The sequence below is a fragment of the Oryctolagus cuniculus genome, chromosome 5 (assembly GCF_964237555.1).
Source record: "Oryctolagus cuniculus chromosome 5, mOryCun1.1, whole genome shotgun sequence".
Taxonomy (NCBI): Eukaryota; Metazoa; Chordata; class Mammalia; order Lagomorpha; family Leporidae; genus Oryctolagus; species Oryctolagus cuniculus.
The window spans coordinates 26,283,418-26,311,273 of NC_091436.1; the positions used below are offsets into that span (position 1 = coordinate 26,283,418).

Below are 27,856 nucleotides of genomic sequence, written 5' to 3' on the forward strand. Positions count from 1 at the left end.
AAAAAGTAATTTGCACCTACTTTAGCTTAAAAGTTGAATCTATTACAGAATATAGCAGATTGTGGATAGAATCAGTAGTATCACTGTAAGCTCCCTGAAGGAAACCTAGTATTTTTCTACAAAGTTGGCCAGTGGCAAGTGCTTGTTAAGTCAATCTAATTGCTGAATCTCAAGAAAAGATGAGTTTCCAACTAAAGTGTTTATATTTATTTAAAATCCAAGGAGACAGGGACCAAGGTGAATGGCTTCTATCCTGCATAGAATACAAACATTCTTCTCGCTATGAATAGCAAATCTACATGGGGAAGGGTTCTGTGAAGAATACAAACACTCAGTAATGCTGCAGAGAAGACTAAAGTGTATGCTTTTCCATTTCCCACTGAGCTCTCAGCTGAACACTCTGCTCCATATTCACTTATACAAGAATATATGTCTATGTTCATAAAAGAATATTTATATAATCCTTGTGTGTGTGTGTGTGTGTGCGTAATATATACAACATCTAATATCTGCCTGGCTCTGCTCTAGGTGTTCGAGATACATCACAGGGGAATAAAACGGATGTAACTTACATTCTGCCTCATTTACCCAGTTGAGACCTTTTCAAAGAGTACCCACCCTGTGCCTGGAACTGTGCTAAGCATTTGCAGAAACTTAACATGGCATCCGTCCAAAAAGAAGCTGTCCACAATATGATAAAATTACACAGAGGAAAATGTTCCGCTACTGTTTCTCTTACCTTGTAATGAATTGAAGATGGAGAAGAGGTACATGAAAGCAATATTTAAGGGTCCCCAGGCAAAGAAGGCAAAACCCCATGTCATGCCCAGCAGGAATGTCAGGCTAACCACACTGCGCAGGTTTCTTAAAACCTCTTCTCTCAGGGTCCGGCTGCTTCTCTTGCCATTCCTCCCGCAGATTTGCACCATTACCACAATGAACATGGCAACATTCAGTAAAAACATGACTCCAAAGTACCCAGTGCAGGTCACATAAAATATGACTGGATCTTGAATCCAACAGCTTAAAAAACAAGAAGAAATGAGAAAGATTTACTACTATGCCATACCCTGTTTACCTAGGATTTCCCTTGACTTAGGTTGTACTACTGCAGACTTCTCTCTCAAATGCCTTTAGAAAAGTCACTTCACTTCCCTGCCCCTCAGTTTCTTCATTAAACTTTTCATATGTGTCTGTTAATGGGTGATCACCATCTTTTTTTAAAAAAAATTATTTATTTATTTGAGAGGTAGAGTCACAGACAGAGGGAGAGACAGATAGAAAGATCTTCCATCTGCTGGTTTACTCCCCAAATGGCCACAATGGTTGAAGCTGGGTTAATCCAAAGCCAGGAGCCAGGAGCTTCTTCTGGGTCTCCCAAATGGGTGCAGGAACCCAAGCACTTGGGCCATCTTTCACTGCTTTTCCAGGCCATGGTACAGATCTGGAATGGAAGAGGGGCAGCTGGGACATGAACCAGCACCCATAAGGGATGCTGGCACCACAGTCTGAGGCTTTGATTACTATGCCACAGTGCCAGCCCCCGACTGTGGCATAATATCTAGTGAAGTTACTGTCAAAAAGAAAAACCAGGTAGCTTTTAGAATCCTGACTTGGTATGAAAGTACTCTTGGTTGGCTCACCCTAAACCATGCCTGAGCTCCTTTTCTCTAAGAAAGGGAAATTTAAGTATGTAATGTTGGCCTCTTGATATTTAAAGGGTGGCCATGTGATGCTGGTCTACAAAATGATATGGAAGCAAAAATCTGCTAAGGGATTTTTGGGGAGAGCTGCTTTTGACAGATTAGCTGGCAACTCCTTATTCCTTCTTCCTGCTACAAACATGACAGTGAGAGACTGAGCTGCCACAGCCATCTTATACCATGAGAGGGAAGTCAAGAAAGCTGTAGAGTTGTTGTCCCTGGCATTTTTAGCCACAAAATCAATGCCAGTGGTTGTCTATTTCCATGTTTCTTGTTACATGCAAAGAGTAAATTCCTATTTATTTAAGCCACACCTAATTGTGAGTTCATTACTATAGACAAAATAACTCCCATCAATATAATTAGCCTAATTGAGGGAAGAACTTTAGTTAGAGAACTATGGAGTTCTTAAAAAGACACTTCCGACCCATGATTACAAACCTACACTGATTATAAATCATTCTTATGAGATACAGAAGGATATTTTTGATATTCAGATTGAACAGTTAAGATAACAGATGAAACAGTAAAACCTAACTGTGGGCAAATACGCTATGAGCAAAGCTGACAGCCACTGTAATTTGCAGATGTTCTAGTGTCTTATTAATGCTACAGAAATTCTTAGGTACCTCAAAAACAGAAATGATTTAAGGTAATTCAATTCATCTTAAAATTCTAGAATAAGGAGTCAGCATTGTGGCATAGCAAGAAAAGCCACTATATGCAATGCCAGTATCCCATATGGCCACTGGTTTGTATTCTGGTCACTACACTTTCCATCCAACTCCCTGCGTGTGGCCTGGGAAAAGCAGCTGAAAGTGGCCCAAGTACTTGGGCCCTTGCCACCCACATGAGAGACCCGGATGAAGTTCCTGACTCCTGGCCCAGCCCTGGCCATCTGGGGAGTGAATTAGCGAATGGAAGATCTCTCTTCCATCCTCCCTCTCTCTAACTCTTTCAAATAAAATAAAAGTAAATCTTTTTAAGAAATTATAGGATAAATGGTCATCATTCTCAAGCATTCCACACTATAATATGATCTCTGTAGAGGCAAAAGCTGTCTTGAATATCTTTCAATTCTAGAACCTAACAGAATTTTTGGCATATAGTAAATGTTAAATAAAGAGACTTGTAGATGATATAGGAATTTACTAAAGAATATAGCAATTAACATACTTTTAAAAGTCCCTTATTCAGAATTGATAGACTATTACTTACTTTTTTAAAAAACAAGGTTTTATGTATTTGAGAGGTAGAGTTACAGACAGTGAGAGGAAGAGACAGAGAGAAAGGTCTTCCATCTGTTGGTTCACTCCCCAGATGGCCACAATGGCAAGAGCTTGGCCAATCTGACCAGGAGCCAGGAGCTTCTTTTGGGTCTCCCAAGGTGGTGCAGGGGCCCAAGTGCTTGGCCATCTTCTACTGCTTTCCCAGGCCATTGCAGAGAGCTGGATTGGAAGAGGAGCAGCTGGGACTAGAACTGGCACCCATATGGGATGTGGGCACCTCAGGTGAAAGATTAACCTACTGCAGCACAGCACTGGCCCTTTTATTTACTTTGAGATATCCTATTATAAATGTCTCTAAAATAAGTCTGCTTTCCCCATACCTAACTTTTCTTCCTACCTGGAAGATCCTCTAAAATCTGGAAATTCCTGACTTAGATCCATGCTTGCCTTCTCTTCTTGTATGGTCTTTTGAGTCCACTTAAGAAACATGAAGGAGCAAAAACAATGAGGGATTGGACAGACTGGACAACTGATTGGATATAGAATTTATCCAACCAGGACATGTGCACAAACAAAAGCCTTAATCTCAATGATCTCATAACCTAAAGGACACTTTCTAAATTACTCAAGAATGCAATGTTCTATTCTCTACCTTTCTATACAGCATTCATAAGGGCACGAGTCACTCACTGATACTATTTAGTTCTCTTAGAGATATGTGTGGGCTTGAGAAGGTCTGAGTATTATGGAATGTGCTGAAAGATTGTGTCTTCTGAGGCTAGAAGGTGATATTTTGGGTTTTCTGGATTCTCTACAATGATGGCGCACAATGTTAATGTGAAAAAGCAGCACAAACATTCAGATCATGCAACTGAATTAATCTGTGTTGCAGCCAAGACCTTAGCAAATCATGTAAATGAACTTCAACCTTTTAAAATTATAGCCTCGGGGTCAGTGCTGTGGCACAGTGGGTAAAGCTACTGCATGTAGTATTGGCATCCCATATAAGCACTGGTTCGACCCAGCTGCTCCACTTCCAATTCAGCTCTCTGTTATGGCCTGGGAAAGCAGTAGAAGACAGCCCAAGTCCTTGGGCCCCTGCACCCATGTGGGAGGCCTGGAGGAAGCTCCTGGCTCCTGGCTCTGGATCAGCACAGCTCTGGCCATTGCGGCCAATTGGAGAGTTAACCAGCGGATGGAAGACCTCTCACTCTCTCTTTCTCTGCCTCTCCTTCTCTCTCTGTGTAACTCTGACTTCCAAATAAATAAATAAATAAATAAATCATAAATAAATAAATAAATAAAAAATGACAGCCTCATGACTGGCATAGAAAATTACACTAAACTTTAGGAAACACACACCCATTATAGATCAATTCCCCCAAAGCTTTTACTACTTACAATTCATCACCTTGTTCTTTTCCATAACTTTCTTTTCCGTAGACTTCATTTTGGTTTCTGCTAGCTAGAACAATGGATACCACTAGGGCAGGTAAACCTGTTATAAAAGGACCATGACATAGGAAATCATTGTGAAGCACCTGGAACTGCTTCATAAGATTGACAATGGCAAGAGGGGGAAAAGAAAGAAACACTCCATATCACAGATTCAAACTTCTTGGAACTGGCAATCTGATATTTTAAGACAACAGCAAAATCTCCTTGGTGTAGAAAACCCAATTCTAATCAGCAACAGTCAAAACCTACTATTAAAAGACAGATATTTAAATGTTGGGTTTGCTTAGTGGTATCCACCAGAGGACCCACACAGTCTGATTTATAGTGAATCCAGCACTAGCAGATGTGGTTTCATTAATGACACCTCATTAGACTGCTAGAGTTCAGACAGATAAGGTAATTGCAGATGATTTTGCTCTTTCTATAAAAGGAAGTATCTTAAGAAAAACTAAGGGAAAAAAAAACCCAGGGATTTAAAATCTATAATATTTTCTCTTCTCTCAAGAGAATCAATAAAGTGTTTCCATGCCTATTTTGGTGGGGAGATGCTCTACCACCCTAATTCCCTGAAATATTCTTTCATTGCCTCCAAAGGTGGTGGTGAATATCTTGGAAATGTCTCATGCTTAAATATTGCCATCTGAAAAAGATTTGTGGGAAAGCTCTAAAACGCCTGGCCTGATACAAAACCCAGATAAAGAAGGGAGCTCAAGGAACAGATTCCAAACAGCCCAACACAACCGTCCATATCTGACAGAGGATTCAGGTTAAAAAGTTCAAGGTAGAATTCTATGTCTTTTGTTTGCATACACAAAAATAACATTCTTTCTTTAGTTTCTAAGACCTGGTCATGCATCTGGGGATGAGTACGGCCTGGATTCTCAGCTGGCCGTTTTATTTTGAAGCATAATGGAAATGGATCGCTCTCTGCCAGTTGCTGCTTCTTTGGACTTGGGTGGGCTGGCACTGGGCTCAGGAAATAAATTGTTGGTGACTCAGGAGCTAGGGCTACTCCTTTACTCCTGAATTTAGTGAGTTATCATGGAAGAGTTTTTAAAAAGACCGTTCTGAAGATGACCCTAATCTACACTGTTCATAATTTTAAAGGTCTCTCATAACATTACTTTTCTTTAGACAAAAGGATTTTCCTGTGAGAATCTGGCAATACTTATGAGAGAAACAAAATAACACCCTCAAATTTCAGGAGGCTTACCCCAGCCAATGATGCAAAATTTTAGAATATACCGGCGAATGTAGGTGTTAAACACTTTCACCAGGGCAATGTACATGTGAATGGCTTCTAGTCCCATCCAGGTAAAAGTTGCCAGAAGGAAGAAGTGCAGTAGGGCAGCCACGGCAGTACAAAGCCCATCCACATCAAAGGAGGTGATCCAGCCGTCCAGGAGGAAGATGAGATTCAGGAAGAGCAGGGCTGTACTGAGGTTCATCAAGATTTTGGAGGGATAATCCCTTCGCAATTTCCTAAAAGCAGAAAAATAGAAATAAATACAAGAACTCATATTGTAAATAAATCACTGAAGCACAGACAGTAAACTCACGTCTTATACAGCCCTGAGATAGGTTGCAGGGAACTATCTTTTCAACATGGTTCCACTAGGAGAAGGGCTAAAGATAATTATGAGTATTTGGCCAAGTTGCAAAGACTTTTAAAATATTAATTTTATTTCAAAATTGTTTCCAATAATTTAAAAAATCCCAGAGGATGTCAATGGATTTTCTTTAATCCAGGAAAATTTCTAAAGTTACAGGAATGATATTTTTATTGAAAACAAATTTCCAAGGGTGGGGGTTTGGCACAGCAGTTACTGCTTGGGATATCCACATCACATCCCATACTGAAGTGCCTGGGTTCAAGTCCTGGCTCTGCTTTCTATTACAGCTTCCAGCTAATGTGCAACCTGGGAGGTAATAGGTGATGGCTCAAGAACTTGGGGTCATTGCCACCCTTGTGGGAGATAGGGACTGTCTTCTCAGGTTCTGGTTTCAGCCTGGCCCAGCCCTAGTTACTGCATGTATTTGGGAATAGAATCAGTGGATGGGAGACCTCTCTCTATCTACCTTCCAAATCAACAAAGTAAATTTTTTCCAGGTTTTTTTTAAATCACTTTTTTTCATGAGTTATGGATAATCTTTCTTAAATTTCCTATGTTAGGGCTGACTTTATAAAATTTATGAAGCAAATATCTTCATCTTTTACAATGTAGAAAGGATTTTTAAATACTTTTTAATATATTTCAATGTTAATCATCCCTAACAGGTTTGCATTCATTTTAGAAAAAGAAATACAATAACGATAAATTAAGATTCTGTAGCTGGAAAATCCATGTTGCATGATATATCTATGAAAAATCTGAACATTGAACTTGAACCACCCTACATGATTCACAAAGTGTATAAATGTTTTTAAAAGCCAAGACAATTTTCCTATTCACATTTGGAACAGTTCACACTGGGTTTGGCAGAGAGAAGAATACTTACTCAAAAGCAACATATGTCAGGAGAGTTGCTGCCGAAAAAATAGCAGATATTCCACACCCAATATAGGTGATGAAAGTGAGGACTTTTGTGTTTCTTGCATCTATTTGTGAGGCACTCCTTGGAAGGTCCTGCACAGAACATGGAAGCAGCCATAAGAATTCCTTTTCTCATGAGAACAGTAATTCGTTTCACTAGAAAGTTTACTGCTAACATTAGGGCAACTCAACCCAGGGGCTAAAAACAACTGTGTAAATCAACATAGGCATCTTCATTTATTGTACTCTTGTGGATCAATAGAAGAAGGAAAAATGTAGCATTATTGCCAAGAAGAGTAGCTTATTGTTTTTTTAATTTCTTTCCCAAGCTCTTTGCACACCATAGAACATGCAAGCAAAACCACAGGGTCTCCCAAAAGAAAATGAAGAGGAGGTAGTTGCCTGTGTGTGATAAGTTATCAGAACCATTTTTAAGTTTACAAGGCTAATGCATGAGTGTGAATGAAGTACATTGTGGCCCACATGGCCCAAACCCTTGGACCCTTAGATTCCTTGCCTGGCAGGGAAGCAGGTGCTGGTGCTTGGACTGTCCAGCTCTAAGACAGTGCTGACACTCTTATCATTGTCATTTCAAAGCTGGGTACATACAAGATGGGTGGCTAACTTTTTTCGTAAGTCAGAAGCCACTAAAGATTTCGGGGTCACAGTTTTTGTCCCTATAGACCTGGAAGGTCACAATTTGAAGTACTGTGGGGTGTGGTGGAATAAAAAGAAGTGAACACTTCTCAGCATATTAATATGAAGCATTAATTTATATATGCTGTGCTATATTTGGAATGTCTAGGCCATGTATAAAATTCTTTCCACTCCTTGCTAAATGGTGGTTTGGAATAGGAATAAATCATGAGGGAAGAGCAACCACTCCATCCCAGTTTGAGGAGAAAGTCACCTCCATTATGCAGATTTAAAAAATGGAGCCTTCTTGAAATAGAGATGTCTTGAACTTTCATGTCTTAAATTATGAAAAAGTTTTGTCTTATAATTTTTTCTTTCTATATGTTACCATTTTTTCATTTTTATCAAGATGTCAACAAAATCTGCTATTCACACATAGGCTTCCAGTAAGTGGTATTTGTTTGTGTGGAGTCAGTTCCAGGTTTGCCTAATGGAGTATGGAACAGGTAAAGTAACTTTATGACATCAAAAATCACATAAAGTGATGGAATGAAGAAGCAGCAGTGCTTAGAATCAGTAGAACTTCCACTGCCTTCTCCCAGGAATCCTTCAAAGCACTGGCAGGACATGGGGTGTCCACAGCACATGAGATAGGGTTACAGTCCATGACACATCACTACCACTAAAAAAGCCCACGGTACCTAAGTAGGTAAGCCTAAGCCTATTGGCTTACAAACTATAAGTAAACCCGGTCTTTATGCTAAAAATTAAATTAAACATTGCTATTTACCAATAGATATTAACACTCAATTCTTGTTATACTTTAAGAGAATGAAAATATTTATTTCTCTGAATTAACTAACATGAAAATGTACAAATGTTAAAAATATAAGTCAGTTTTACTCCAAAGAAATGTAGCTGAAGACATTAAATTCTTCATACATCTGCAGATTAGAAGATGTAATTGTGGGGCAGATGTTTGACCTAGTGGCTACGATCCTGCATCTCATATTAGAGTACATAGGTTTAACACACAGCTCTGGTTCCCGACTCCAGCTTCTTGGTAATGCAGATCCTGAGAGACAGCACTGACAGCTTAATTAACTGGGCTCCTTCCATCCATGGGCAGACCCAGATGGAGCTCCCAACCGTTGACTTCAGGCCAGCTCAGCCCCAGACACTGTGGGCATTTGGGGAATGAATCAGTAGATGGGAGCGCTCTCTCTGTATCTCAAATAAGTAAATACATTTTTAAAAGGAAAGACATAATTATGGTTGAATGTGTCACAGGGCAATTAAGACTCCAGGATATCTTGGGCAAATGAATAAAGTGACTGTAAATCAAGAAAAAATCTAAACAGAGTCTTGGTGGTCTGAAAAATCTAAAAGGACATGGGTATGCCTCCAGAGAGCATAAATTCTGAGAAGTTTTTCTTCGAGCACTTTATGGTCCTATAAAAACAGCTAAGAAAATGGAAGAGCAGCACTTAAAAATGCAAGATGCACATCTCCATACGCATGTTACATTAACTATTTAATCAGATGGCAACAAAGTAGTATATAGCTGCAAACCCACAACAGAATTTAAACAATATAGGAACTAACTCATGGTTTAAAAAATGGTGAGTTTTAATACTATTATTTAACGTTATTATAACACAATCACACATGTGCACACATACACACAGCTGAAATATATGAATGAATTAAGCTAAAACATATAGCTGAATAAACAACTGTACAAAGTAAGTGTTTTCGGAGAGAATTCCTATTATTACTTTTGGAGAAAAGAGAACACAGAAGAACACAGGTTTTCTTTTTAACTACTTAGAGCACACATGCCATAGTTTAGTTGTTCATGTGCATGCTCTGACTGTGAAGAAAATAATATTTATATGTTGAGAAAGTTGAATTACTTTCTGAGATTTGGCACCTTTGTAACTGACTTGTTCTCATGCTTCAGGGCACTTCTGTACCAGGTTGTCAGGAAAATTACAACTTGCAGAGTTGCCATATGACAATGACCATTTACATAGGCCAAGCCGATTCAGGAGCCAAATGCTACAGCCCACAGTTCCTCACTGCTTCCTCCCAGGCCCCACAGGAAGAAGGGTATACGATTTAAGGGTGGGGATAAACACAACCTGTGTCTGTGATTCCAATTCAAAAAGCTTTATTGCTTCAGCTCACATTTCTTCCATCTCCTCTGAAGAAACAAATGCGGTTCGGCGCCTTTATGTAGGCAACACAGCAACAATGGCTATGTCACAATCTGAAGGGTGCCTGGACACCAGAAAAGTATTTCCAAAAACACAAGTGAATCAAATAAAGGGAAAAGGTTTAACTCTGCAGATGAATTCAAACAAGCTGTTGGATGCAGGGTGGCTTCTGAATACTCGGTGGGATGAAGAAACATGGATATGATGTAATTTTTGTTTAAACTGTTGGGCTGGCTGGCTAACGAGATAAATGAACAGCATCATGGGAAGGAAGGAAATGAGAAAGGAAGGAAAAATACATGAAGGCCTGAGGATAGGAAAACAGCACACTCAACATTTTTTGTAGGACTTAGGTCTCCATTCTAACCCCAGTTGCTAGTGTGTTGGAACAGAATATTAACTCCCCCAGGGAGATCACCTGGTACCAAGTGGCATTCAATCATATTGAGTGATGACATAAGGAAGACAATTTTTGATCAAAGTATTCACATTTAGCTTCCATGTTAGTAACACCTGATGCTTTTATTTCTTTAACATTCCCTCCTTCCTCTCAAGTCTCCATGTCTGTCTCCTTATCCCAGTTCTCTCTTAACTCAATGATTTGATGGGGTTAGGATCATTTATCATCATAATTAATGCCAATGGGGAAAGAAGGTATAATTCTCGCCTGGAATTAGTTTAAAATATTTTTGACTTATGATCTCTGCTAATTAGATTCTTCTCTAAGAATCAAGGTTCAGGGTCAGATGAGTATGATCAGAAAACAATTCCCAAACAATCTAAAATGTTGAACTCAAAAAGAAATATGCTTTCCACAGTCATATTATGTCAAAATGAGCTCAAAGGTTCCCTCCTTACCATCAGAACTCCAAAGTGTGTGAAGTGGTTACACAGACAGATAGTCTCACTTGCATCTGAATCTCTGTGTGCAATACATCCGGACGTGTTCCAGCCTCCAAAACTTTCTGTAGAAGAATCAGCAAACAGCATGGAAATAATAGTGGGTCAGTGTCTTCTCTGCAACCGATGAAACCTTTTTTCAGGAAATTTGCCTTCTGCTTACTGAGTTTAACTGTAAAACACGTATCACTCTGGAAGCTATCAATACTTAGAATAATTTCAATTCCTGGAATCATGGTGATAGAAGTGCCAGGTGGGCAGTGCAGATTATCTATCCAGTGCTTTCAATGTGTGTACCATAGAATGGCCTCAGGGATTCTGCATGTTTGATTCAACTTTAATTTTAACATATTTTAAAATAAAATTGTGGGGCCAGTGCTGTGGTGTAGCGGGTAAAGCCACCACCTGCAGTGCCAGCATCCCATATGGGTGCCAGTTCAAGTCCAGGCTGCTGCACTTCTGATCCAGCTCTCTGTCATGGCCTGAGAAAGCAATAGAAGACTGCCCAAGTCCTTGGGCCCCTGCATCCGCATGGGAGACCTGAAGGAAGCTCCTGGCTCCTGGGTTCAGATCTGCGCAGCTCTGGCCATTGCGGCCAACTAGGGAGTGAAACTTGGATGGAAGACCTCTCTCTCTCTCTTTGTCTCTCTCTCTCTCTCTCTCTCTCTCTGCCTCTCCTTCTCTCTCTGTAACTCTTTCAAATAAATAATCTTTAAAAAATAAAATAAAATTGTATGAAAAGAATACTGCTTTTCAAATGTGTTTCGTGCTCATGAATTCTCTGTGGATTAGGACATTTTCCCCTCTATGGTTGTTCTACATCGTTGTGAATATATAAGAACAGGGGGGGTCTGTTTCTTTAGAATATGCTGTTAGGTACACACCAGTCCCATGTGATAACATGCACATTTATCATGACAGCAGCCTGTACTGGCGCTGAATGGATTTAGCCACAATAATTTCAAGCAGAGACAGGCACAGGAGGTTCCCTCACTTGTACTTCTTCTCTCTACACCTTATGCCTAATGATTTGTTTATCCTTAATTTCATCTTCCTTTATTGATTGTTAAGCATAATTTTGGAAGCTGCTTATTTCTTTCAAGTAATATGTGTCCTTAATAATCCTTTCTATACTGATGTTCTCTTAGCATGCTTCTCTTCTCCTCTCCTAATCTGAGGTCTGAAAACTGGATTTCAAATCATACGCCTCACGCATACCAAATGATGCTCTGAGATGTGTCCTTAAAAAATGGAATCAAATAAACACTACAATCATCTGAAAGCAGTTATAAAACCAAATTTTTACAAATAAATGAAAGAAGCTACTTCATTTACAGAAAGGAAAACACAATGCAACACGCCTATTTCTTCTTGCAATGACTAAAAAGTTTCAGAAATTAGAATTGACTCCCCAAGCAACCTAAACTAAATTTTGTACATTACACTTACATTGTGACTCATTCTGGAATTAAAAGAAATGAAGATGTCTAACAATATTTAAAATTCAGTTGCTATCTAAATTAAGATAACTAGAATTCTAAAACTTACTGTTTTTGTTCAGATCCCAGAAGGCACAGATGGGATGATGCACTTCCTATATTAACATAAGAATAAACATGAGCAGTTGTGTTTTAAATTACTTAAAAATTATCATTTAAACATCAAATGAATAAAAGTGCCAGGGGTTTCACAAAGAAATGGATCAGTAGTAGCCATAGTAATACAACTTGCAAATGTCAAGATAATCTAGGGGAATCTTCTCTCTTACAGAAACTCCGTGTGAAAATTAACTATAATCTCATGAGGAATCCTATTACCCATTTTTTAGCAGGTTACCATATATGTACCATCAGTAAACATTGAGTCATTTATCATTCTTGGCATTTAGTGAAGTTATTTACAACCGAACTGTGCACTGTCCTCAGAATCTCCTTTATATCTTACATAATAAACAAACTGAAAACAGGGATTTGAGCAGATACTTGTACAATGGCATTTACGGCAGCATTATTCACACTAGCCAAAATGCAGATGCAACCTAAGAGTCTACTGATGGATGAATGGATAAACAATATCTGGTACATATGTACAATGTGATATTATCCCAACTTAAAAAAGGAAGGACATTCTGACCTATATTACAGCCTGGATAAATCTCAAAGACATTATGGTATGTGAGATAAACCAATTACAAAAGTTACAAAAAATACTATATAATTCCATTTACATGAGATACTTAGAGTAGTTAGAAGAACAGAAATGGAAAGCAGGAATATACCTCAAAATGTTGGTGAAAAAAATGGAATTAAAAGATTATACACATTTTTCCATGAGCTTTTAGAAGACCCCTTGCAGAACTCTGTTTTCAGGGGGCTCTTGGAAGGGAAGAATAGGGGTTGGTATTTAAATGGGAGCAGCTTCAATTGTGGAAGATGGAAAAGTTCTATAGCTGGATGATGCTGATGGTTGCACAACAATTTCAATATAATTAATACTACTTACCAGTACACTTAAAAGGATTAAAATTATACCTGTTATGTTAAGTATATTTCACCAAAATACAAAATAAAAATCCTCTTCTATAGATAAGAGATGAAAACAAAGGAGGTAAAAGGATAGAACAACAAGGTCTCAGGGTTCATGACCAGGGAGGGCCAGTTCGTAGATGACCTAACTCCAATCTTTAGCCCAGTTCAGTCTGCTCATTTCCTGCTGCCTTCCTGCCTGTCCATTAAAGGGCAGAATCATGCCCAGGACTCTCTGGAAAAGTGAGAAAAGCCTGTTCCTGGGCCAGCTGGGACAAAACCCTCTTCTACTTTTATCAAATAAACAGATGATAGCAAGGGTAATGAAGCAAGAAGCAAAGCAACACTTGCCAAGATTTTTAACAACAGCTAACCTCTTGAAAATAAATCCACCCTCCCCTGTTCTCCCCTTGGCTTTTCCAGTTACAGTTATCTTTGACTTTAAAAATGTAAACAACCAAAACCTCTCAGGGTGGAATGGTGTGCCTCATTGACTTGAAGTGCTGTCGAATGTTGTTCCTTAAGCACTGTAGTTCTTTTCTTTGTTTACACTCTTCTTCAGCTCTTTGGGTCCCAGATAAGAACAATCCCCCAGTTACTGCCATTAATGGGGACTGGGGAGTGATGCCTGGCTAGTTCTTCTCCCTTTCTGGAATACTGCCCTCACAAAAAGTGCCAGTTATTTATTTATTTTTATCATGTCTGAAATGATCTGCCTCTGTTCAATTGCTATTAGTAACAATTTCTTACCTGAGTTCTTGTATGTTTGATTTTAATTTGAACAGGATCCTTCAGATCCTGGATAGTAATGTTTCCAATACTGCATGCCATCACATAACTCACTAAGGTTTTTCTTTGGGGTCCTACATCCTTTTAAAGAACAAAAAAAAATTACATGTATTAGAAGTACACACTTTCATTTTACTTTGGGCCTCCAAAATAAACAAACAGTCAGCAATTTTTACACTTAAGATCTTCAATTCTAGAACATCCTGTTTATAACATCAAGTTGCTGGCTTTCCTGAAGGAGCTCTGCTATTTCCCTTATTATAATAAATACATTGAGGGAGAGTCACGAACCAATATTGTCAGGCAGTGTTCATAAAACTCCACTCTTGATTGAAAAGACTGATGTCAGCTAGCTAACATCCAAAACAATGCAAATTCATAAATAATATAAACCATAAAAACTGTGAAACAATCAAATCATTTCCCTGCTCTAGAAAGTAGATGAAGTTGTTTTCCTTCACAGAAGTATGAAGGAAATAGTGGGTGAAAATAAAAAGCAGTTCATCTTTCACATCCACGCCAACAGGTTGACAGGTTTACTGACTTACACCTAAAGGCAGTTTCACTGGACTAACGTCCCATCCAGAACCCGTACCTTCTTCTTAGGTCGCATACTTGCCAGCATCTGCAGATCCCACTGCATGATAAGGTTGTCAGGAAATCAACTTAATGGAACTGTGCTACAAAACAATTTGGATCATGAGGCTGTCTTGCCACAAGTTCATCTCTATTTTTACTTCCCCTTGTGTTTCTTGTCAAACCTCCTGAATTTCTCTCTGTAGCACAGTTTATAAATCAGTTGTAAAATAATTACGGGATTGCTTCAATTCCAAATAAATCCCAGCACTAGAATATAGGTTTTTAGTTTGTCTTTTTACTATTTTTGTAAAAAATTAGTGGCAGTCACTATCAGTAAAGTCAGCTATTAGCTGGTAATACCCAGCCTTTAATTAAAAATATACTCCTGGGTTGGTATTGTGGTGCAGTGTGTTAAGCCACCACCTGTGACTGAGGCATCCCTGTGAGCACCAGTTTGAGACTTGGCTGCTCCATTTCAAATCTAGCTCCCTGCCAGTGCATCTGGGAAGCAGTGGAAGATGACTGGCATGCTTGGGCCCCTGCCATCCATATAGGAGACTGGGATAAAGCCCCTGGCTCCTGCTTTGGCCTGGGCCAGCCCTTGCTGTTTCAACCATTTTGGGAGTGAATCAGCAGATAGAAAATTGATCTCTCTCTCTCTCTCTCTCTCTCATTCTCTCTCTCTCTCTCTCTCTCTCTATATATATATATATATTATATACACACACACATACATACATATATAATATAAATATAAACATATAAAATAATATAAATAAATAAATCTTTTACAGAAAAAAGTACTCCTGGAGTGTTGTGGAGTGGTGAGTTAAGCTACCGTCTCTGACGCAGGCATCCCTTATGAGTGCCAGTTCGAGAACCAACTGCTCTACTTTGGATTCAATTCCCTGGGAAAGCAGAGGAGGATGGCTCAAGTGCTTGGGCTTCTGCCACCCATGTTGGAGATCTGAAAGGAGTTCCAGGATCCTGGCTTCAGCCTGTACCAACTCCGGCTGTTGAAGCCATTTGGGGAGTGAGCCAGGAAATGGAAGATCACTGTAATGCTGCCTTTCAAATACATAAATGAATATTTCTTAAGAATATACTCCTATTTTGCCTACTATGTTAGGGGAGTATCATAAAACCTGTAAAATTTTTTTACCCTGCTGTAAATTTACTTTAAAAACCTAAAATATGCTTCTTAATAACAATTTTGGAAGATGCCAAAGGAGAGGTGAAAATGGCATGGAGAAGATCCAACATAAAACAGTAGCACATTCTTAAGAGTTGTCTGAAACTCTTCCTACAGGCCAAACTCCTCTCTGAACTAACCTCTCTCTACCATTCACATTTTGTGATACTGTGTTTTTAAATATTTTTAATGGTCACATTGCTGTAAGTCTCAAATTATAGCGATTTTAACAAATGCAGTTGTAAGTGTTCACAGCTAAAAGCAATCCTTGAGGGTAAATTATTACCTGGCTTTTATGTAGAACATATAACTCACATTTATATAAAGTATAAAATTTGTATATAGCTTGTTCCTAAAACATTTGTTGATGACAATTTCTAACATCTGGAATTAATTACTGTCAACAGTTCCACAGTATGCCCTTTCCTTCCCTCTAACCTATTTGGCCATTTCTCTACACATGATGTATGAGGAGGACTACTTAGACACAATTCTTTCAGGCTTAAGACTTACTATCTTTTCTTACATAGGTTGCAGTATTTGATATACACTGATACCCTGAATTTAAGAAATAACTTTTGTTTTTAAAAAAAGAGTTCAGTGAAATTCTTCTAGATAGGGTTGCACTCATAAAGGCAAGTAGAGGTCACCAGTGTTTGCTGGCAGTGGACCTTCTAGGATCTAGAAATGGTGCCAATAAAAATGATAATATGTGCTCAGCACAATGCCACTCTAGTCTGCGGATGTGTGAAGGCCTAAGGTCACTCGAAATGCTAATGGAAAACTGATTAAAGCCAAGAATGCTGCTCTTTATGTAAACAGTGCTTCCTGCTAAATTAAAAAAAAATTCTTCCTTTAGAGTACAACTTCTTTAAAGATCAAAATGACTGGACAGAATAAAATATTAAAAGAAGGAATAATAATGATTTCTACTTCAATTTTGATTTGTATCATGCAAGTTTCAGCCCATTATTTGACTTATTTCAAAAACTCAATTAAACATAACCTGTTAACACCATATTACTATATTAAGTATTTAAGGGATTATATGTAAAGTTTTCATTTTTGAAAATACAGTAGGTCAACTGTTTTATACTCCCGACTATATTTCAAAGGAATCTGAACTTTCATTTTTATATTTGCACAAGGTAATTTCATTGGAAATTAAAAAATAACATTTTGGTACACACCTACCTGGAAAAGTCCAGTTTTGTTGAAGAAAGTAAACTGTGCCCTTCTAACTAATATGGAATCTTCTTGACTTAAATTTTCGAGTAAGTTTGGAGGCAAAATGACAGAAGCCAATGGATCCACTTGTCCACTCTCAAAATCCATCTGTCACACATATACAGATATATTGATGGAATCATCTCAAGGAAATTTATGATAAGTTTATTCCACATGTAAGTCAAGAGGACAATTGCATGTATCAAGTTACCAAGGATCAGGGTTCCCCTTGACCTCTTATCAGTCCCTGCAGCTCCTGCATAGATCCCCTTAACAGACAGAGCCAGAGACTCACATTCAGTGACTGAATATGTAGCAAAAGAGAAAATGCACTGATTTTAACTAAGGCAAACTGAAAAACTTACACATTGGACAACATTTTCAAGTATAAAAATTAGATTTAGCATCATCAGATTTTGAGGTTTTCACAAAACAGTGAAAGACAGTAACTAAGAGAGAGAGACGGGGCGGGGTGAGGGGAGAAGGGAGGGAAGGGAGGGAAGGAGGGAAAAAGAGAGAGAAAAGTTAATTAAGTCAGTTTGATTGCAGAGACTGAGCTATCTCTGTAAAGAGGCAATAGTTGAGGTTTACACACATTCTTGGGTATTATTTTTCTGGAAAACATAGCTTAGGCTAAAGAGTGTTTTCTTGCACTCTTGGAATAGACTGAAGCTGACCAAATTTTCACTCTTAAAATGTGAAAGAGAAGTAGCCTAAAGAACCCCTAGTTTAAAGGAGAAAATAATCTTACCTATATCCTCATTCCTGAATGGTAATACATTCAGTCTGGTCTATCTCCCAGCTAAAGAAGTACTACACCCCACATACATTCTTTCCCTGATCAAGGACGATGCTTCCCTCATTTTCCTGTCCTGGTGGTTGGCATTGTCTGGCATATAACAGGAACCCGAAGGGCATTTTACCAGCTCTAGAGGGTCTCTGTTAATCTGGCCCCAGCTTGCTGTCTAACTTCGTTGTTACCTCCATGCTGACGGCTCCCAAACCTGGGGTTTTCAAAATGTGCTCCTCACATCAGTGGACTCAGCAATACCTAAGAACTTGCTAAAAGTGCAAATCTTCACCCAGAATCTATTAATTTAGAAACACTGAAGGGAGGACCCAGTGGTCTGTTTTAATAAGTCCTCTTAGATATTCTGCTACTCAGTTTGAGAACTGTTGGCAAAGAGAATGTGCCATGCATCTTCTTACCTTTGGACCCTTAGTTTGGCTCCCTCTCTGGTTGAACAGATCCTAACCCCCACTCCCAATATGTCAGCCCTTCCTCACGCTTTAATACTCATACTTAGGTCCAGCATCACCTTCTGTAGGGGGTGAGCTGATCGTCCCCATCATTTAGGTTTTGAAATTACACCTCCTCTTTGCTTCCATAATATCTTATGTCTATTCCTATAGTTAAAATTTTATCAGTACTTGGACCTACTCTCCACATCCCAGATCCATATTTCGTTGAAGGAGCTAATGTAAGTGATCAGCAAGTTTTTATTTGTCTAATTAGTCAGTAAAAATGAAAGAAACCACAGGTTCATTACCTGGAAATATGATTCATTATTGCTTGGAAGCCCAATGCTAAAATTTGAAATTACATTTGTCCCTGGGGATACGGATGATACTCCAAGAGCCAGGTTCCGCGTTGCGATGTTCACATGTGGCGTGCTGTTTAAGTCTATCTTGAAGGCCAACTCATCTATTGTTTTTAAAGCTCTAAATAAGTAACAGTAATACCTCTGATAAGTAATACAATACTTTAGATACTTGAACATACATGTTTTGCTGCATTGTAAAATACAAACCAAATAAAATTGTCTTTGAATTTTCTGATGTTAACCTAACTATGCACAAATTAGCCCAAACCACAATAACATCAGTTAAAACATAAATTCACAGTGATATCTATATCCAGAAGACATCTCTGCTTTAAGGAAAATCAATAACTAAATCATTCTGAATAAATATTGCTTTTCATTAATCTCGGCATCTCTTTCCTCAAGTGAAAAATATCTTTCCTACCCAAATGATTAGTGGAAATCAAAGGAAATAATGTGTTAAAATGTTTTCCAAACTGCAAGACACTATAAGAATCTATAATTATTTATATTATGTAGATAAAATAACTTAGAAAATACATTTTAATGAATATAAAAATTTTATACAAAAATGTAGTTGAAAGAGAATAGGAAAAAATCTTAACATATTAAATGAAATAATTGGATATGCACAAAATTATATAAAAATATGTATACTTTCATCTGCCCAGGCATTTTAATTTCAAAAGTACAGCAATCACATAGTGGTGGCAGTCTCTATCACAATTCATAGCATTATGGGCTTACTGTAACCAAGTTATACATAAGCCTGGATAGCTAAGCTTTTAGAATTTTTCGAATGAAAAATGAAATACTGATTATGCTCTTTGAGGGCCACTTATATATCTTGCCAGATGATAACTCTAGACATTTTCTAAATTAGATTTCATAAAAAATACAGAAATTTGTTTTTTGACCTTGGAGACTATCACTGAACCTTTTGGAATTAAGAATTATGAAGTCTTTCCATAGAGCATTCAGATAGTGAGAAATCATACCATTACACATTTCTCCAATAATCTGACTCTCCAGAAAAGCAACAACAAAATACTTACTCAGAAGAAGACTCAAGCAAGTCACTGTCTGAATTGCTTAAGATATTAGAAAATATATTCATTAGAGTTGAGCCAAGTGTTACATCAATGTTTTCTTCTTTGTTCACAATTCTTTTGACCTGTTCCACAATGCTAGTGATATTGGCTGAGGTTAAGTTCTGTCCATCAGCAGTTAAATTTAAAATCTCACTGGCAACTTCATTTGCTTCCCCTATAAAAAGACAAAAGAAACAACACATAAAATTTGACCTGTATATTTTGAGTACTTCCAGGAATCCAAAGCATAGTGTGACTTTTCACACTATAGTTGATGTGGAAAAGTGAAATTCCAGTGTATATCCCCCTATCACCATCTTCATAGGACAATAACTTTTCTTTATATTTGGAGACTAGCTTCTCTCTTTAGTAAGATACAAACAACTTGGAGAGACCAATGCTTATATATGTTCCAAGAGAAATGCCCCTATAATCACCAAATAAGTGCATATTTATTGTTTAAAAATAATATAAAACTACAAAAGTTTGATATAAATAGCAACTTATACATTATTTTCAGTTTTTCTCTAGAATTACATTACAGTTTTTAATCTCCTACAGAATGAATAGGACAGAAAAGTTAGATTGCAGAAAAAGAATCTTCTACCTTAAGTCAGTGAAACAATCACTTGCCTGACTTTTAATATTAAATAGGATCACATAGCAGAAAAACGTGTCTAAAGAGGAAAAACAATCATGAAGAATGAAGTAATTTCATTTTGTCACTGAGAATTGAAGAAAAACTGCTTACTTGAACAGTTGGAGATATCAAGAGGCCCCCAGTAAGCCAAAGATGTGTTGGAAGAGCTGGGATAGCTATGAAACAACAACAACAAAAAGATATTTCAAACATTTTGCATGAGTTTAAAACTGTCAGAATTAGTTAATAAGTTTTAGAATTTACCCTGACACCTAGGTAAGTTTCATGTGAAAATATAACTGTAATACATTGAAGTGAAACTTCCACTAAAAATTCACAGTAACACATACCAAAGAAACAAACCACTAATAATATCTGGTGTCCGAACCTATATATGTTGGTCAAGTTCTCCTTAAGAGCTTTACAGGTAAAACCTGATTTTTATTTCACATGACTGGAAAATAGATTATAATTCACATTTTATAGGTGAGGAAATGGACTTACATAAGTCAGGGAATTTCCCAAGTCTTTAGCTAGGAAGAGACAGGGCCACATTTCAAACTCAAGTCCATAAATCCTGAAAGCACTCTCTTCTCCTTAGGACATGTCAAACACAGGAGTAGATGCCAAGTATTTACACCTGGGTAGCAGCCCGCTTCTGAATTCCTCCAAGAAAATTTAACTGGGAGTAGGATGGAGGGTAAGAAGGAAACTTGACTTGCCATTTAGCAAGTCCCTACTTATCTTATCTCCATGAAACAGTGAAAAACCTATATATTGACAGTGTCCATCAGAAGACTCCTGCAACCTAGATGCTGCCTTATTACTTGTTTCCCATTTCTCCCTTCTCCAGATACAAAGTCTGGAATTTGAGCCGCATGTTCCAAGCTTGCAAACTTGCAGGTTTCATCTGTGTGCATGGTGCTACAAACTGGGACCACCCTTTGGTTTACAAATTCCTCTAGCTTTTTGGGGGAAGGATTCCTCGACATGTTGCTGGAAGAAAAATACTGCCTTTTGGGTAACCTACTTTATTTTCAACCCACAGGAAGCATATGGGTTAGGCACACACAGATATCCTGACCTTTCTTCCCAATCAATTTAAAGCATGAGAACTACGATGTAGTACCTATAACCCTGGGATGGTAGAAGGGGAGCTTTGGATGCGAGTCAATAACAGAATTACCATATCCGTGATACAGAAAAGCCAGGCTTATCTGGACAGGAAAGGCTATACTCAGAAGGTGCAATGGATGGCCAGTGAAAGCCTTTGGGTTCCTCTAGGGCAGCGCACACACCTATGAGAAAATAAGGGCGAACATGAGAAACACTCATCTATTACTTGAAGTTAGGTAAAAGCAAAAATAATGATACTTGTAATTTGGTATTTATTTCATGTAATATTAATATTAAATTAATATTTACAATTATTGAATTTTATATTAAATTATTAAATTAATATTTAAATATTCATGTTTAAAAATGGATAAAAATTCAGAAATTGGGAAATGTAAACATGTAATACATTTCAGAAACAAAAATCATTACATCTTGAAAAACCACCAAATAAAAAATACACACTCGTGTATGTATAAATGTGATACATTATCATTGTAATGTAAATCATTAGCAGAGAATAAAATAAATTGTAGTCAAAAATAAACAATACAGAAAATGAAAACAAACCTGAAAAATTCAATATATAATTTAGTCTTTTAAAAAGGGACAGTCTACAGATTAGTGTATCAATAAGGTCGCTGCTGAGTTGCAAGCATATTTCATGGAGAATTTTCCAGCTGCTGATAACATCCACTGCCTGGAAGCAAGAAGGCACATGTAGGCCAGCTCCACACACTGATCTTCACTTTTGCCTTCTCAAATCATTCCAAATTTTGTTTGAAAATTCTTTAAGTGATGACTTAAATGATTCACATTTACATTTCATAAAATATCCAAATAGCATCAACATATAAATAGCAACAATAGAATTATATATTTCAAATACTGAAAAACAAGTTACACGGGTCTGCTGGAAGTGACCAACATAGTCAGCATCTGAAAACTCAAGTGTGTTATCATGTTGATAGCGTGGACTTTAAAACTGTCATATTTTAGCCTTTGGGCTAAAATTTTTCCACCTGCTAGAAAATGTCATCCATGTATCCACTTGTAGGAAAACAGTAAAATGTGCAGTGTAAGTTACGAGGCCTAACTAAATGTTCAGGTGTGCATAGGGAGTCATCCTGGGATTCTCTAGCCTCTTAGGACAGATGGGACTGGTCTTGCCAGGGTTCCAGTCTTAGGTAAACTCCCACTTTTCCGCTCCTCCTTGGTAGAGATTCCATGTATAAAAAGGCAGCAAGTTGTACCCTTCCTCCCCAGGAAGCCCTATTTGTTAGGTAGCAAATATTTTCCCGCAGAGGCTCAGAAACTGTTTTTAATATTATGGCTATCACTATTATTCTCTGCATCCATCCAGCTCTGTGAGGCTCTGTAATTGCGTATGTTGTCACAGGAGAGATGGGTGGTTGCTCACAGAAGCGGAGATGTCAGATTCTTCACTGCACCATGTTTCTGGCGTCAGTGGTCATCGCCTTCTTAGCGGCTTCCTCACGTTGCTTCCCCTACTGCAGCCTCATAATGTATATAGTGTTAGAGTGTCGACACTCTCTCTTGATTGCTACTAGAATGCTTGAGATTGTTTGGATAACAGTTTGAGTGTCTCCCAAAGGTTCACGTATTGGGAGAGGAACTTGGTTCCCAAAGCACAATTAATGGATTAAGGCTGGAGGCTTAATCTATTATGATGTGTAGGAGGAAGGCCTAGTGGGAGGTCATTGGGCCATACTCTTGGAAGGCTGTTCTCAGGAGAAGGTTGGTTATAGAAGCTGAGCTGGGCCTACCTACCCTCTCTGTGCTTTCTAGCTAGCCTAGTAGTGGTCATTCCTCTACACAGATGAATAAGCTGCTAAGAATAAACTTTATCTCTACATGACAAAATACTTCTTTCAGAAGTAACTTGTCTCAGGCATTTTAGAGTTACAAAATGGTATAGTACTGAATTCTAATATATTATCATACTTTAGTAATATTAGAACAGTTACTTTTTTATTGATTCTGTATTTTTGCTTTTCTAAAATTTTAGTTATTTGTTTGGAAGGCAGAGTAACAGAGAGAGAAATGGAGAGAAACAGAAAGTGAGAGATTTTTCAACTTCTGGTTCACCCCCAAACACCACAACAGTTAGTACTGTGCCAGGCTGAAACCAGGAGCCAAGAACTCTATTCAGGTCTCACAAATAGGAGCTCAAGTAGTTCAGCCACCATTTGTTGCCTGCTTTATTACTTTGATTCCATTGGTATAGACCTGATTTTTTTTTTTTTTTTTTTTTGCTATGTCATCCCTTTTCTTTTTTTTTTTTCTTAAAAAGATTCATTTATTTGAAGGTCAGATTTACAGAGAGAAAGGGAAAAACAGAGAGAGAGATAATAAACCAGTCACTGGTTCACTCTCCAAATGTCCTTCAATGGCCAGTGCTAAGCCAGGCAGAAGCCAGGAGCCAGGAGTTTCACCCAAGGCTCCCACATGAGTAGCAGGAGCCCAAACAGTTGTGCCACCTTCTGCTGCTTTTCCTAGGCCATTAGCACGGAGCTGGTCCAGAAGTGGAGTAGCCATGATATGAACCAATGCCTATGTGGGATTCTGGGGTTGCAGGTGGTGGCTTTACACACTATGCCACAACACCGGCCTCTATGTCATCAGTTTTCTACAATGTCACCAATACGGTGAATTTCATCGTCAGAAAAAATATTTTTACATAAACAAGAAGCAAAGTTATTTCTTTTGTTTAATTATAACTGACTCTAGACATAGAAAATGTGTATTATAAAAGAATGGAAGTCACCTACCCAGTTGTCTCACGTTCACTGTATACAGCTTCAAGCCCTCATCCAGAGACTCGTTATTTTTTAAGAGCTTCTGCTGAATGGTTTTTCCTTCTAAACTGGCATTGTTGGTAGCGTTGTAAACTAGAAGGGCCCAAATCACCATCCTAGGAAAACATTTCAAACAGAATTGTTGTTGAGATTGTGGTTTGGCTGGTTGCCTTTGCTGAGAAAAACAGAACACTTGTATGTGGAAGGTTCACCAGGAAGTGCAGACACTGCAAAGGCTGCTCAAGGTGCTCGCCGACTTTCCTGTTGCATAAATTATAATATAAAAATATTTCAGTAAGGATAGATTCTATAGAATATTACATGTGCAATTCTATTGTAGTGCCCTATTTCTTTTCAGAAGTGTTTACATGTTTAATACCAATATTGTTTAATATTTTATCATGTATTGATATTTTATAACACACACACAAAAACAGTACCATAGTTTTGGTATATTCTATGTTATTTCTTAATGATCAAAAATAAAGTTTCTGAAGAAAGATTAGAAATTCAATGGATTATTTTACTTTTGAAATTATTAAAAGCACTGTTGTTCACAAATGTTGTATGATTTCTTCAGGAGAGTGACAAATGATTTTTCCATTTTCATGAACCATTTTCAAGTACTATGTTAAGTAATCAAAATATTCTCCGTGATTGGTTGGCACAATGATGAAGAACATGATAGAATGTCTGACCTTGAAGATCTTAAAAAGAAAAAACATCTCTTTGGGAAGCAAAGGGATATATCCTGGAAGCCCTGTCAAAACTTTCAATTTTACAATTTAAGGTCATATAATATTCTGTTCACTTGCAGTCACAGCTATAATAATGAGTAGAAGTCAGAAGACTGATTTCAACAAAAAAGTAAAATTAAATGACATCATTTTGTCATGTAGAAAATTTTTCCTCTTATATATGAAAGCTTTGAGTTTGCAAACAAAACTTTCATCTTTGTATTATGAGGAGAAATAAATAATGTGACATAACAAAGGGCATTATATTCTCAAGATCAGTGATGTTTTATATACAAAGACAAAGTAGTAGCATTTGTTTATTTTTTACAAACCCACAGAGTGGAGAGGTATTAGCATATTTATGAAATTTTGTGAATGTGAATAAAAATTAGAGTACTAATATATTTCTGTGCTAAAACAATAAGAAAGAAAAAGTGAATACTTTCTATTCAAGGTTAGGTGAAATTATAGAATAGCTCCATTTTTCGCACCTCAATATCTGTGCTAATCTCAAACAGAATATGCTCTAATGTTCTAATTCTCTCTGAAAACTAGTTTTCTTTACAATGATCTACTACTTAATGTTCATATACAAGCCATATTTCAGGATGACACAGATGTGTGAATATAACGTGAACTTTGGTATCTTACTAATTTTTAAAAAGGCCTATGAAGAAGTATCTCCAGATTTAATGACTTCCGGAAGATAGGCTTTGCCACTCGAGTTACTGAGAACTTGGGAATATGACCTTTGTATTTATTCACTTGAATATTGAGAACATAAATCAGCACAATGTACCATGGATGGTATTGAATACCGGAATTCACCAGCTCAAGAGTAACTATGCATTTTCATAGGTCTTATCTGTGTTGTTTTCCTCTCCCATCCTGAAAACTAAAGCTATTTTATGGTTCTACAAAGTCTAATTCTATCTGTTGTCACCATCAGCCATTCTTTATTTGAATAGACCAGTCTCTGTGGTTTTGGTTTCCTGTCTGTCTAGGTGATAGAGTATGATAGTGTTATCTGAAGCTACAGTGATACATTTGAATCGGCAGGAAAAGTTTAGAAAAAAAAAAATGTGTGTAAAACTAGTAGACTGTGGTTTGAGAAAAGCTGTGAGAATATAAAGGCTCATCAATGGCACAAGAGTAGTAGAGAAGGGAAGGGCAAGGCAATAAAAATGACAATAATGCCAAAAGTTCATACCAAAGAAAAACTAAAGTGTGCATTTTCCCCACATACGCAGTCTTAGTTCATTCTCTGTATAATTATCTATGAAATAATTTACTAGTTTCACAGACTAGCAAATTGAGATTCCATACATTTAAACATCTTTCAAGCAAGGGTTTCCGAGTTGCTAACATGTATTAATGATGGCTGACTTCAACATTACAAGGTTGGAGAAGATCCACAGGGAGTAAAAGTGAATGCTGACTTCCACTGGTGATACCCATTCTATGGTTGTCTCAACTGTTGGACAAAGTGCCCAGTAAAGGACCCAGATTGCTGCTGTATCCAGTATGGAAGGCTCAGTGTGATCTAGCAGTAAGGGTTAGAAAAGAAACCGTTCAACCGAGTGGAAGAGAGAAGCCCTGTTACCTTCAAGAATAAAGTATTGAAATGTATAAGGGTGCTTCAAAAAGTAATTAAAAGGTATTTATTTTAATGCAAAATTTTAAATCAATATAACTTTTTCATACTATATATTTTTCCATGAACATTTTGAAAACCCACATAGGCATGAATTTCAAAATCTTTTTTGCATTAAAATGTACTTTTGAATTTTTTAAATTCCATTTCCTGCAAAATTTTTGAAGTACCCTTATATTGCTGTTTTCAGATCATAAAGGAAGAGAAATAACATAAAATCAAAACAATTTTCCCTATCAGATGGATCAGTCCAGTTTGTTGAACACAGAGAAATGGTAAGTTCCAATATAATTTTTAAAAACATTTGTTCTTCCAATGTTAAATAAAAAAGAAGAAAAAGTAATAAGAAAGCTCTCTAGCCAATTCCCATTTGAAATCTTATTTTTATCTTCTTGTAGTAATAATAAATTGTCTGAAAAGAAGCACACTTTATCATCATGCTTGCACAGCCAAAACATCAATTCAGTCAACAGAAACTCAGCAAGACTTACATGATCTTTGCTTTTCAAATGATTTTAACAAAATCTTTGGAGATGCAATCAACTATGTAATATTGTTCCATTGAGGAGGATAGATTGTTGTTTTTCATTTTGCACCACTCTTAACAGCTGGTTCTTATATACCAACTGTTTATATATGCTGGACATATTCACTAATTTACCTTCATGGTTAAGTCATAATCCTGACAAATTTAAAAATGAATGCCTTAGAAAAGTAGCTGATGGCTTTAAATGCTGAAATCACTTTTGTGCCTATAATCTATATTATTAGATATTAAATATTAGATATTATTAGATATTACCAAATAAAAGCACTTTATTTAAAATAAAGCCACTTTCCTTGAAATCTCTTTGAAATTTCAAATAACAGATCATGATAAATACAAAAAAATGAAAATGTTAAAAACAATTTATACATTTTAAATGTTCTACTTCTGAATTAGATTTCATTAGATGGAGATTTCTATTCAACCTCTTACATTACTATTTGCAAGGAGGAAATGCATGTATTAGTGCTAAAGAAATAACTTAAATATGCTATGTGAATAAAGATTTTCTATCTCATTGCTTGTTTATCTGCCATTCAAGGAAGTGTGCAAGACAAAGAATGGGACACTTTCTGTAAGACTCCTGCAGGGTTACCTTTGATCATTCACAATGCTTCTCTTGACTTTAATGTTGTCTTCTCCCATGCTCTGGTGAAA

At 37.2% G+C, this 27,856-nt stretch overlaps 1 protein-coding gene across 1 annotated transcript in view; it reads right to left on the reverse strand.

Annotated features, from left to right (window-relative positions):
* Window positions 1–27,856, reverse strand: part of ADGRG6 (adhesion G protein-coupled receptor G6) — a gene marked incomplete in the record, with an annotated part of 148,972 nt that overhangs the window by 22,135 nt on the left and 98,981 nt on the right. Inside the window, 14 exon segments of the mRNA XM_070073491.1 lie at window positions 740–1,023; window positions 4,334–4,430; window positions 5,604–5,872; window positions 6,890–7,017; window positions 10,638–10,744; window positions 12,228–12,273; window positions 13,955–14,074; window positions 16,959–17,099; window positions 18,542–18,713; window positions 19,651–19,861; window positions 20,438–20,502; window positions 21,513–21,624; window positions 24,235–24,377; window positions 27,795–27,856. Coding sequence (XP_069929592.1) covers window positions 740–1,023; window positions 4,334–4,430; window positions 5,604–5,872; window positions 6,890–7,017; window positions 10,638–10,744; window positions 12,228–12,273; window positions 13,955–14,074; window positions 16,959–17,099; window positions 18,542–18,713; window positions 19,651–19,861; window positions 20,438–20,502; window positions 21,513–21,624; window positions 24,235–24,377; window positions 27,795–27,856 — 1,957 coding nt within the window.